Source organism: Eumetopias jubatus, unplaced genomic scaffold (genome assembly GCF_037043125.1).
Source record: "Eumetopias jubatus isolate StellerSeaLion01/CBP00866 unplaced genomic scaffold, mEumJub1_p1.0 scaffold_10, whole genome shotgun sequence".
Lineage (NCBI taxonomy): Eukaryota > Metazoa > Chordata > Mammalia > Carnivora > Otariidae > Eumetopias > Eumetopias jubatus.
Window position 1 is genome coordinate 124,048,368 of NW_028274816.1, and position 12,588 is coordinate 124,060,955.

The 12,588-nt window shown below is 53.4% G+C and overlaps 1 protein-coding gene across 5 annotated transcripts in view; it reads left to right on the forward strand.

The window, feature by feature from the left end:
* KSR1 (kinase suppressor of ras 1) overlaps nucleotides 1–4,140 on the forward strand; it is a 146,001-nt gene extending 141,861 nt beyond the window's left edge. For all 5 annotated transcript variants that reach the window (XM_028109359.2, XM_088028388.1, XM_088028386.1 and 2 more), the window contains one exon: nucleotides 1,192–4,140. In XM_028109359.2, coding sequence (XP_027965160.1) covers nucleotides 1,192–1,270 — 79 coding nt within the window. In that variant the 3' untranslated portion in view covers nucleotides 1,271–4,140. The remainder of the gene's footprint in view (nucleotides 1–1,191) is intronic.
* The last annotated feature ends 8,448 nt before the right edge of the window (nucleotides 4,141–12,588 follow it).

The window sequence follows — 12,588 nt, forward strand, 5'->3', positions numbered from 1 at the left end:
CACTAACCCAGGGGATGCGATCTCTGCCGCTCCAGGCATCTCTCCCGAGACTTCTTCTTTCGCTTTGTTGTTTTTCAAACTGGCCCCCTCCCCTCTCCACGGCCTGCGTGTGCTTGAATAACTACTGTCACGAGGACCTCCTAACAGACCCCCCCACCCCGCCCAGCAGAGGTGCCTCCCCCCGGATGGGACTTCATTCTCTAACTCTTCCTCTGGGGGGCAGCGCCCAGGCGGCCCTGTCTCCCCACTAACACCTCCGTGAGACCGACGCGCGCCGCCCCCCAAGCACATCGGCCTCCCACTGGCTGGGTCCACAGTGCGGGGCAGGGCTTTTGCTTGGCTGTTAACCTGCAAGGTTTTGTCCAACAAGGAGTGGGATGATTTCAGAGCTGCCCAAGGCCAGCCCTCTCTGGGAGGGGCCTGGGGGGGTGGACACCAGAGTCCCGTTGCTCTGAAAGACACTACCTGGGAAGGGCTTTGTCCACAGCGGTGCCCTCAGGAAAGTGGTCCTAAAACAAAGGGGGCCTGTTGCCAAACAATTTCACTGATGAGAGCAAAGCTTCTGCTGCCAGTCCCCACAACGTTACTCCCTTTACAGACAGAAAGTACCAGAACCCAAGTCAGTGTTCAAGAGTGTGGCTGAGAGGCCACACACAGTCACTGTGCTGCTTCCCAAATGCAGGTCTCCGGGGTCCCCCCAAAGCAAGTCCAGGTCTTTGGAGGCATGTTCTGAGAGTCTGCGTTTCTACTGCCTCCCGGAGGGTCCTGATGCCCCCCTCCCCACAATGTTTGGGGACCATTTCCAGAAGGATTGTGTGAGGCCACTCTCGGCACTTGGGGTCCAGTCTCTCTTTCTCCTGGTTGCACTCGGAGCAGAGCCCTCCTGGGCCGCAAGTGAGAAAGTAGCTCAGTCGAGCCCGCGGCAATGACAGCCTGCCAGGTGCCGGGGACTCTGCCACTAACCAGCTCATGTCCCCCAGGAGGGATGTGCCAAGTCTTTGCACCCCGGCCAAGTCTGACCAGGAGCAGCTCTGCCAAGGCTGTTGGCTTGCAGCCGTTCTTGCTTCTTGCTTCTTGCTGGGGCGGGTCCTCTGTGGAGCTTCTGAAACCGGCCCGCTCCTTAGCTAACATTATCCTGCTTCCAGTCAAGACCAGCGTGGCTGTAACCCATGTTTTTGTTCCTCTTTGCAGCATTAACAGCAGCAAAGTTGTACCCCGGTTTGAAAGGTTTGGCTTGGGTGTCCTGGAGTCCAGTAATCCAAAGATGTAGCCAGCCGTGCAGTTTCTCTGCCGATTTCTTTCTTTCTTAAACGTGTTTCTAAAGCATCCAAACAACCACCATGACACAAACGAAAACACTCTTTGAAACATCGGTCCACCCTCCTAAGTGCTGCAGACCAGGAGTGTGAGTCCTCCACTCAGACGTTCATCCACAAAAACACCGGGAGATAGAGCTGCACCTGCTGTTTCTTAAAGTCATATCACCAACAACCAGACCTGCCCCGACAGGCAGCGAATGTTTACATGTATGTTTCTGGGGCGTGAACTCAATGCTTTACAACAGGTAATAATACAGAGTGGTCCGCAGAGGCTGGGATGGCGGAAGCGGCCTTCCCCTCCGGAGGACCCTGGCGGCGGTGAGGAAAAGGAAGAAAAGCATCCTGACTGTGGCTGTTCTCGGGGTAGGATGGGGACCACAAGGTTTGACCTGGACTCTGCTTTGGCCCTAAAGCCTATCCGTGGGGAATGTCCCTCTGTAGGGTTCTCCTCCTATCCTAACAAAGGGACACTGTCCCTTTTTTCCTCTGGCAAAGGAAACCCTGGCTAGGAACCAAGCTGGATTATGAGGGTCAGGAGTTCCCAGAGGGCTTGGGTTCCCTTTTGACCCCAGTAACCCAGCCCATAGCTGCTGGAAAAGTCGAGACAGATTAAATCCAAATGATGTCTGGATTGATCCAGGGGTTGGTGGCCAGGGTTTCCAGCACCTGTAGAGAGGTCTCTTTCACACAGCTTCCAGGAAGACACCAAGGAGATGGCCCTCAGGGCTTCAGCTTCTTAGACACATCCCAGTCCTGGCTGACACTTGACCCCAGAGCTAAGGCCCAGCCCGGCAGCTGCGTGTACCATGAAGCCTTGCTCAGGGAGAACAAAGAGGGGAGGGGGAGGGAGAAGTGGCAGGCAGCGGGTTCCTGAGCCCACCCTCCCAGCCACAGGGTGACCTGGCTCTTCAGAAGCCCCACCAGTCATGCCAACGTTCTGGAATTGCCCACCCCTTCTCCTCCAATCCTGTTGGAAGCCCATAGCCACGCCTGACCCTTCCACTGTCCTTGCTCTGAGCTCTTAGCTGAGACGGGAGGCCTGTGCCCCTCCACGCTGTTGAGCTAGACCAGTCCACCAGTCCTCAGAGCCTCCCCTGAACCGAGTCAGGACCATCTGTGCCTGTATATTTGCACCAGAAGGAGGGGCTTGACTGGGGGATGTCCGTGGTGTGAGCACATCCTGCCTGTCTTCATTAGAAGCTGTCACCTAAGGAGAACAGTTCCAAATGGCAAAGAAGCCTTTAGTGGGCGTTACACCATGTTAGGCTTCAAACCAGGACTGACCAAGGGTGATGAAGCTGGAGATGTGGTTGGATTCAGACCCAGAATCTGTGTCCATATGCCCCGAGCCAAGATGGGGGCATGTGGCCCTCCCATCCCTTTCATTTACACCCGCCTAGCAAAGCTCCCAATCTTCAGAGCCTTCCCTGGAGTCTGGCCAAAATGTCATACGAAGCAGGCCACTGCCTAGAAGTGGTAGGGCTGCCTTCCTGACTCTGGGTCAGGCGCCCCTCAGGTGGGCCACCCTCGCCTGGAGAGCACAGCTGTGCAGCAGTGTGAGGTGTCTGGGCTCCCGCTGCCCCTCAGCGCCCCAGACCTGAGCTCCTTAACCCTTCCCAGTCAGGGTGTGTGGGGAAGACCAGAGCTGTGAGCCAGCTGGATTCAGCTCTGGGTGGGTCTTTCCTCTTCTGTGGGCCTGCTGGCTTCACCCCCTCATCCCTTGGCCTCCCCGATGGGTGTCACGCCTGTGGGTCAGTTCAAGAAGGTTTCATCGAGCACTGACTGTGTCTTGAGCAAGTGTAGGGGACCCCGCGATGGGAGCAGTCACGGTCCCTGCCCCTAAGGAACTGACGCTCAGCCAGGAACCCTGAGGGGTTGCTGAAGGCCTGGAGGACAGTCCCTTCATCTTCAGGACCCCGGACAGCCGCCCAGCCCTTGGCCTAGCCTCTGGGCTGCCTGTCCCTTAGGAGAAACGTGGTCCCTTCTCCCTGTCAAAGTGACTGTGAACTGAGGTTGGGAAGACGTGCTTGCCCTTCTGTGTGCTCTCCCTGTCTGCCATGGAGACACATGAAGGACGGCCAGATACTGTGAATTCAGCGCTCACGGCCAACTGTGAAGGGGATGGAGAAGCTGGGACAGCCTCCTCGGCAAGAGCTCTGGGAGCTGCAGAGGTCCCCACCAGGGCCTGAGAGTGGAGCCCAAGCTTTGGTCCTTCGCGGCACAGCCTCAGTCCCCAGCATCCCCTCCAGAACCCTAGGGCCCGTGCCCCCGTTGCCTTTAACCCCCAGAGCCGCAGCCCCTAGCTCTCCATCCAGCTCAAGGTCTTCAATCAAGCTCCCCCATTGGTAGCGGGCGGTGTAGCAACGTTGACCTCTCCGTGTCACCGAGTCCAGGGCGCTGGAGTCCCTCTGTCCTCGTGGCATTCTTGTGATCCGAGGGGCCAGCCGCGTGCCCTGTACGCCTGCACTGCTGTTCCGCGTTGATTAGGGGGCCTGGTGGAGACACAAATGTGAAGCCGTTAGGGAGCTCATGTGATGCTTCAACGTTAGCCCGAATTTCATTAGTGTGTGTAAAGCCCGCCTCCTCCGTGGCCACAGGCACACACTTGCTTTTTTTGAATGTAATGTAAAATCTGTACAGTAAAAGTTTTTATATTTTCTATCAACTGCATTTGTCTTCCAGAAATGCTATTAATTTAAATTAAAATGGTTAGTATTAATGAATGTGCTGTATCCGTTTTTTTGTCACTGGCAAGAACACATCCTTTGTGCCAGGCCAAGCCTGGGTGTCTGGAGTTTGTGAATAAAATTGTACCAAGGTGTCTGGGGCTTGTGTCTACTTGGGTCGGTTCCAGATGAGTGTGTGGAGTTAGTCGGATGGATGGCATGAGGGAACAGGAATGGGGGTTGGGGGCCGGACCCCCTCTAGGAGCTCCTTCCAGAGAAAGAAGGCGTCCATGGACCTGGAAGGCAGATGGAGGAGTGGAGACAGAACGGCATCAGACCCATGATGCACAGAGGATGGTCATCCAGCCTCCAACACTTAACAACTCATGAGCAGACCCAGACCCAGTGTCTCCTGGGCTGAAGGTGTCTTCACCTCGTGGAAGCTGTAGGGGGTGGGGAGTGGCGTGCTCATTTATCTGACTCTTATTTCTAGGAGCCTCTCCTTGCCAGTCATGTAGAGAGGTGCTTTGGAGGTTGGAGGAGGCAGGACAGATGGAGGAGAAGGGGAGCCGGCATTTGCAAGGCCCTCCTCTGAGCCATGGAGGTGCTTTCTATCCATCATGCCACACACCCCCCGCCCCACTCAATGTAATCCTCACAACCACGCCAGGAAGCAGGAATTGTGATGTGTCAGCCAAGGTAACCGGGGCACGAGAGGTTAAGATACCCAAGATGACACAGCTGGAAGGTGGCTAGTCCAGGACGCAGCCCATGGCTCTGACTCCAGAACTTCCTCTCTGCAAAAGTCGAGGGACGGACCAGACGTTTACTGAACGCCTGTGCTCTGAAGGTGGCGCTAAGTGCTGAAACACAGATAAAAAGGTGGTAGTCCCCTTGCCTTCAGCCCCCAAGTGGTCCGAGGAAAGGGTCCCTCAGTCTGCCTGGCAGGTTTCATGAAGCTGACTTTTACAGTGAGTAATGTGCCTGGTGCAAATAAACAAGAGCAGGGCATTCTACCCTGTGGGAATGGCATATGCAAAGGCTCAGAGGTCTGGGAAGACATGGTATGCTTGGGATATCATGAGTATTCAAGCTGTTGTACAGTGAAACTGGGGGAGTAGATTGGAGCCAGAGAGGATCCTGCAAGTGCCAAGTCAAGGAGTTTAGACTTTTAGGTGGCAGCCCTGGGGAGCCATGGGAGATTCTTGAGGAGGGGAGGGTCATAGTTACATTTGTGTCTTAGATACATAGGGACTGGAGCCGGGCTGAACTAGAGGCAAGGGGATGATGACCTGAGCTTTGATTGGTTGTGGGGAAGAGGTGAGCATCCAGGGTAACTCCCCAAATGTCTGCCCTGCTGCTAATAGAGTCAGTCACGGTGAGGTGAGTCTGTGGGTGAGGAGCGGGGGTTGGCGGGGTCATGCTCAGGGGCATCCAGGTGAGTGCTGCATGGGCAGAGGGCCATTGCCCGACAGCACACCTTGCTGTAGAAATGAATAAGGGCAGGGACTAGAAAAATTAAAAACGTGACCTCGTTCTTGAGGACCCAGTGGTAAAGCTGAGGGTCCCCAGTTTATATATAGAGACTTGGGGGGGGTGCTTTTTTATAACTGCCATATCCAGCATGTTTTCCCTAGTGATTTTATCTGGTAAGATATCTAGCTGCTAGGTTTCTTTTTCTTTCTCGATAGGCCATTTTTATCTTTTCAGGAGGTGCTAAATAAAAGCAATGGAAGTCTGTTTCCCCAGGGCCTGAGAGGGGTTAGGTTAGAGGTTAGCAAGGGCAGTGAGGCTCTGGTGGGAGACCCTTTGAGATCCCTGGTAGAGACGAACCATGAGAGACGATGGACTCTGAAAAACAAACAGGGTTCTAGAGGGGAGGGGGGTGGGGGGGATGGGTTAGCCTGGGGATGGGTATGAAAGAGGGCGCGTTCTCCATGGAGCACTGGGTGCATATGGAAGCAATGAATCATGGAACACTACATCAAGAACTAGTGATGCAATGTATGGTGATTAACATAACATAATAATAAAAAAAGAAATACTCAGGGAAAAAAAAAAAAGATCCCTGGTAGACTCAGAAAGGGGGAGGGAGCATTGGCACACGGGATCTTTGCCACATGGTTTAATATTTAACATTCCCTAATTACTTCTGTACCCTGAAATCCAATTTTTGTATGCTATTCCACTTGAGCAGACCTCTGCAGGAGTAGATGGTTCCAGATTTGGGCCCAGGAGAGAGAGGAGTTCCTGGGATATAGGGAGGGTTAGGGGCAGGGCTGGCAGGCACTAGAGGCTGGTGTATGGAGGAGGGAAAAGGGGTACCACCAGCTGCCAAAATGATGGGAGATGCCAGTGCAGCTGGGTCCTTGGGAATTAAGTTTTAAGCTGTATCCTTGGAGGAGAGCTTTGTAACTGGAAGAATGAGCGCTCTTTCCCATGCCCTAGTGCTAGACGGAAAAGATGCAAATATAATCCAGCCTGCAAGAGCGCATATCTCGAAACATCCACAGGAGCTTTGTGTTTTCAGAAGCGAGACCCTCAAAGTGTGTGTGACCCCGAAATGGGCCCCCGTCCTGTGCCAGAACCCTCAAGGGGCCAGTTGAAAGTAGTGGTTGAGGGAAGTAGCTCAAACATGCTCTAAGGGCCAAGTACCAGCCGGTTTGCAGAAGGGAGCACGGCAGGCAGCCGATCCCGAGGTGCGAGAGCAACGTGCCTGACTTAGGATGCGGCCGACACCCAGCGAGAACTCATGCTTGTTCTAACATTTGTTCTGAGGAGGGGTGAGGGCTGTAGGGAACTGGACAGTGTGCTCTCCGCCACAGCCGCCCCCAGCCCTGCTGCCTTGTTGCCTCCTGGGAACACGAGCCCCCAGCTGCCGGACCTTCCTTTTTGTTTGTCATTCTTCTCGTGTGTTTATCTTTAAGAGGAGCTAGGAGTCTGAATTTTTACGTGAAATCTCTCAATTTCCAAAAGTTGGCTTGCATGTTTTTTATTCTGTGTGTAGGACAACGAAAGCAGTGTGCAGACGCGCGGCGGCACATTCTGGCTCAGCTGTGGCTGCCGGCCGGAGGCATCAGGGGGAGCCTGCACGCTCAGCCGCCTCCCTGCGTGCTCTGGAGGCATGCTCTGACTCACCGTAAACCACGGCCCCCCTCCCCAAGGCCCGGGGTTGATGGTGGGAGCCTGACATGTCATTGGACTTCAGGGCAAGGGGTGTCCTCTGACGGTGCCCGAGTCAGGGAGATGTGGGGGGTGGCTTACCTACCAGAGCTCAGGAGTCCAGCCCCCCCGCGTTAACAGCTCTTCACTTTGGCAGTCCCCAGCCCTCCTGCAGATCCCGCTGTCCTCGACAGGGCTGCTCAAGGAAGCCCTGACCCTCTGTTCCCCTGTCTGTTCCAGAACACATCACCACTGTCCTCCCAGCTGAGAGCTGCCCAGTGAGAGGCCCCTGCTTACTGGTGGGTCCTTAAGATGTCTTTAGGCAGAACTGAGACACAGATGATGTAGAGTCCCAGAGTGAGAAAGTGATTCTCTTTCCAAGTATCTTTCAATCCGTCTGGGGATCTCAAGAAGAAAGGCTCGTAGCATCTAGAAGTAGTCTCTAGCTAATCACCACCCACGAGCACCGATCTCCCCTTTAACACAGACTGGGCCCGTTGTAGACTCAGAGAACTTTAGGTGAACATTTTCCAGGGGGAGCTTCATAGCCTTCTCCCCCCAACTCCCACCTCTTAAATGTCATAAAATATATGTAATTATCATTTTAACCGTTTCACTGTGTGGTACCTTAAGGCCCAACCCCAGAAATTGCACAATGTCACTTCTGAATTCTGTTGGCCACGTCAAGTCATGAGCCAAACCCGATTCGGGAAAGGAGACTCCATCGCCTTTTTTTTTTTTTTTTAAAGATTTTATTTATTTATTTTGAGAGAGAGCATGAGCAAGGGGGAGGGGCAGAGGGGGAGGGAGAAGCAGGCTCCCCGAGGAGCAGGGAGCCTGGTGCGGGGCTTGATCCCAGGACCCTGGGATTATAACCTGAGCTGAAGGCAGACGCTTAACCGACTGAGCCACCAGGCGCCCCTTGACTCCATCTCTTGATGGAAGGAAGAGAAAGTCACATTGTGAGCAGTGTGGACCCAGGGAAGCATGACTCTTTGGGGGACATTATTGGCATATACCATCAGAAGAGTATCTTTAGAGATCCTTCATGCTCTAGCCCCTAGGATGTAAGGTCTCAGAAGGAACAAGGTCTCCTATGTGGACTAATTCTGGGAAGGAAAAGCCAGGCCCTCTCTGTTGCTCCCCCAAAGCTGCCTGGAATGAGGGGATTGGTGAGGGTGGCCCCGTGACCGCACACAGACTAGATGAAGCAGGCGCGGGGGCATCGGCTCAGCAGGTCAGCAGCTGGAGCCTGGTTGCTCAGGCCATCTCTTCCACTGACACCAAAACGGTGGAAGGGGCTGCTGGGGGAAGCTGGGGGAGCACAGCTGACCTGGTTTTTATCCTGGTTTGGGTGCTCATTGCATGTGTGGGGTGGGGCACTTGTCTGATGCATAGATTCATCAATGATTCAGCACGGCCAGGCCTGCCAGGAGCTGGACCAGAGGTGACAGATGTGAAGTCCTTGGCCCCCTACCAGGCAGACAGCACTCTGGTGTCCATAAACACTGCCTCCTTTCCTGGGGAGTGTTCCTGGTACATGAAGAGGGAGTTAGGTCCTAAAACAGCTTAGGGAAGGAAGGAGGTAGCAGGAACTGGGAAGGGGCAGGGCCGGGGCTAGGGCCAGGAGCTATAGCCAAACCAGGTTTCGTCTTCCAGGGGCAAGCACCCCTGGCTGCCAGCCCAACTATCGTCTGTCTTCCCGGCAGGTTTAGGAACAGAACCCGAGAAGCTTGAACTTCAGGCAGGGCTCTTCACTGCATAGGCAATGGGTTTGCCTGGCCACAGGTGTTCGTAACATTTGCAAGAGCTAAGATGTATTGAATGAACTGGTTTTTTGTAAAGATTTTATTTATTTATTTGAGAGAGCAAGAGAGTATGAGCGAGGTGGGGGAGGAGGAGGGGAGGGCAGAGAGAGGGAAAGGAGAAGCAGGCTTCCCACTGAGCAGGGAGCCCAACGGGGGGCTCGATCCCAGGACCGCAGAGATTATGACCTGAGCCAAACGCAGACACCCAACCGACTGAGCCACCCAGGCGCCCCTTGAATGAACTGATTAACACTACTGTCTCCTTCCCTTCTAACTTCCCCTCTATCATATGGCCTCTTGAATCAGGTAGTATTGGAAAGGCCCATTTGCATTTTGGGGATCGGACTAAGAGAGTTGTCGAGAAGGGCGCCTGGGTGGCTCAGTTGGTTAAGCGACTGCTTTCGGTTCAGGTCATGATCCTGGAGTCTCAGGATTGAGTCCCGCATCTGACCCTTCCCCCTCTCATGTGCTCTCTCTCTGTCTCTCTCATTCTCTCTCTCTCAAATAAATGAATAAAATCTTAAAAAAAAAAGAGTTGTCGAGTTGGGCATATGTTTCTTCTAGGTTTAGTGGGATATATTCGTGTGGTTCACAGCCACTTCTGTGAATAATTCAGTTATTCCCACCCGTCCCAGTTTAGGAATGGCTTCTGGAACCCTCCTCCTGCCCATTGCAAAGATTTGGGGCCAGAAATACATCCCAAAGGAACGTGTCCCACGTTGCCCAGTCCCCAGAGCGCACATGCAGTGGAGTTCAAGAAGCAGGCCATTGGAAAGGCAGGATGACCTTTCGACTTCCTTTATGGAAAATATGTCAAATCCTCATAACACAAAGAAGCAAACAGTGTGCAGCCAAAAAAGTAGGAAAGTATTATAGTGCCAGGAAATTAATAAAAAATATTATTTTTCTGGATTTTATGATGTTTGGGGTATTTGTTAACTGCAATGGTTTGAATGTTTGTGTCCCCCCAAAATTTGCATGACCACCTTCATCCATTTTGCCCACCAGGCGTTTTTATTTATGGAAGTGGTGGTGGTTTTCATTTATGGTGATGACATGAGGTTTGCTTTTATTTATTTTTTTAAATTAATTTTTTAAAAAGATTTTATTTATTTGGGGGGGAGAGAGAGAGAGAGCATGGGGGCAGGGGGCGAGGGGTAGAGGGTGAAGCAGACTCCCCACTGAGCAGGGAGCCTGACGCGGGGCTCGATCCCAGAACCCTGGGATCATGACCTGAGCCAAAGGCAGACGCTTAACAACTGAGACACCCAGGAGCCCCTATGTTTAGTTTTTTAAGGAATCACCAAACTGCGGTGTTGCATTGGTCTCAGCCAATACAGTGATGCTGTGGGCTAGATATGCCTGGGGCACTCACCGACCTCACACCACTTGGGGTGAACCCCCACACACACCCCCTCCGATACTTCCCCCATCGGAGCCAATGTTGTGGTTGGACCAGCCCTGTGGTGGAGCCAGCTCTGGTGGTTCCTCTCATGATTGTGAGACACCCCTCAGCAACAACCATCGGGGAAGTTTGAAAACATGAGGTTTCTCAATCACAAGTCCAGGAAGGTGCACGGCACATGGGGGCCACCCAGGGATGCTGTAGGGAGAGACAGAGAGAGAGCGAGAGAGAGAGAGAGAGCACGGACCTGGAGTTCTGCCTTTATTGGGGTCCTCGGGGGTGGCTAGGAGGTAATTAGGGTGCAGGAAGGGAAAAGCAGGCTCACTCATGGGCCAGTTATCTAGGCTCTCCAAAGCTTTCTAAAAGGGGCATTTCAGGGGCACGTGAAATGGGTGCTCAATCAGTTAAGCGTCTGCCTTTGGCTCAGGTCATGATCCCAGGGTCCTGGGATCGAGTCCCACGTCGGGCTCCCTGCTCAGTGGGGAGTCTGCTTCTCCCTCTCTCACTCCCCCTGCTTGTGCTCTCTCTCTTTCTCTCTCTCTCTGTCAAATGAATAAATTTTTTAAGATCTTAAAAAAAAAAATAAAAGGGGCACTTCATCGATGGGGGCCGCCTGGGGGCTGGAAGCTGGTGATGCATTTATTCGAGAAAGCCGTCTATAAAGGCTGCCTCACCACACGTGTTAGTTTCCTTAGCGGCCTCACCATTTTCAAGCCCACCAGCAGTGCGCCAGGTTCCTTCCTCCTCATCCTCCTCAACACTTGTCATTTTCTGCTGTTCGGTAGTGGCCATCCTCATGGGTATGAGGTGGCAGACTCACAGTTTGAATAGATCCTTCGATCTACGCTGCAGAGATCACAGAGCTCCAGACAAGCATTTGGGACTTGGAATAAAAAAGCTCGGAAGGAACTTTCTGGAGGACGGCCTCTCACCCCCTTAAGACCAGAGCTAGGCCCTGGGAATGGAGGGTGGTGACCACAGGGTGATGCCAAGCTGTCTCGAAATGCCTCCCTTCTGTCCTAATTTGTCTGGAAACGCACTGGCCTTTGGGTTTGGTTGTCGCCATCCCCCCCCCCCCCGCAGGGTGGGAACAGGGGACCCTAGGACCCTTGTTCCAGGGCTGTGACTCACCTCCAAGGTGAATGGTGATACCAAAGTGCTTGTCTGCTGGACCTCTAGCTGTCCCTGCATCTCCCGGGGCTTGGGGGCATTTTCGGTTTTATTAACAGGACTTTATTGAGATAAAGTGTTTCTGTGGAGTAAAAGGCACAGATCCTAGTTTGGGGGCTGAGTTTTTATATCTGTAAACCATCCATAGCAAGTTCCAGAATGCTTCCAGCGCCCAGGAGCCTTCTCCGCGTCGCTCCCAGTCAGTGCTGTCCCCGGGTCATCGCTTTTCTGACCTGTCACTGAACTTGATTTAAATGGAACGGTCCCAGCACGCCTGGTTTCATTCACTCGGCCACGAGCTTCACTGAGGTTCTTTCCTGGATCCGTGGCTCCCTTTCGTGGCTGAGGGCGGGTCCACAACGTGGTTTTTTTTTTTTTCTTTTTTCCCCACTGGTGCATATTTGTGTTGTTTCCAACGTGGGGCGAGGATGAATAATAAAGTTGTCGTGTGTTTTCCACTTCTTTCCGGTAAATATCTAGGAGGAGACGAACCAGGACAGAGGAGAGGCGAATATTTGACTTTATGATCGTCCACCAAGAAGTTGCCCAAAGACAAGTTCCAGCTGTTCCATATTGATCCCACACAAAACTGTCGCAGTGTCCCTGTGAGGACTCCAAACACCTTCCCTTCCTTTCTTTTGTCTCCTTTCTGCCCCAGCTGCTGCCTGCCCCTTAAATTCGGTCGAATTCTGGTTGGTCCAGGAATATAGTGGGGGTGGAGGGTGGGCAGAGGGGACACAGTGGTCTCAGTCTATGGGGGCCTCTCGAAGACGTCAGTCTTTGCAAATTCTGGTGCATCTCGGCAAGGCGCGGGGTGGAAGGCGGGTGCAGAGCCGTGAATGGCCCCACAGCTTCTCCCCACTCGGTGCCTGCACGACCCTTCACTTCTCCTCCAGCTTGGCCGTGGGCTCTCTCCCCAGCACATTGCGGGGACCCGCTTGGCTTCAGGTAAGTTGCTTGTCGCCGCTCCCCTGACACAGCCCGTCCTGTCACTAGGTGCTGAAGCCACTTAGACACAGTTTTTTTCATATGTCCCCCCAACCCATGTCTCGTGACAT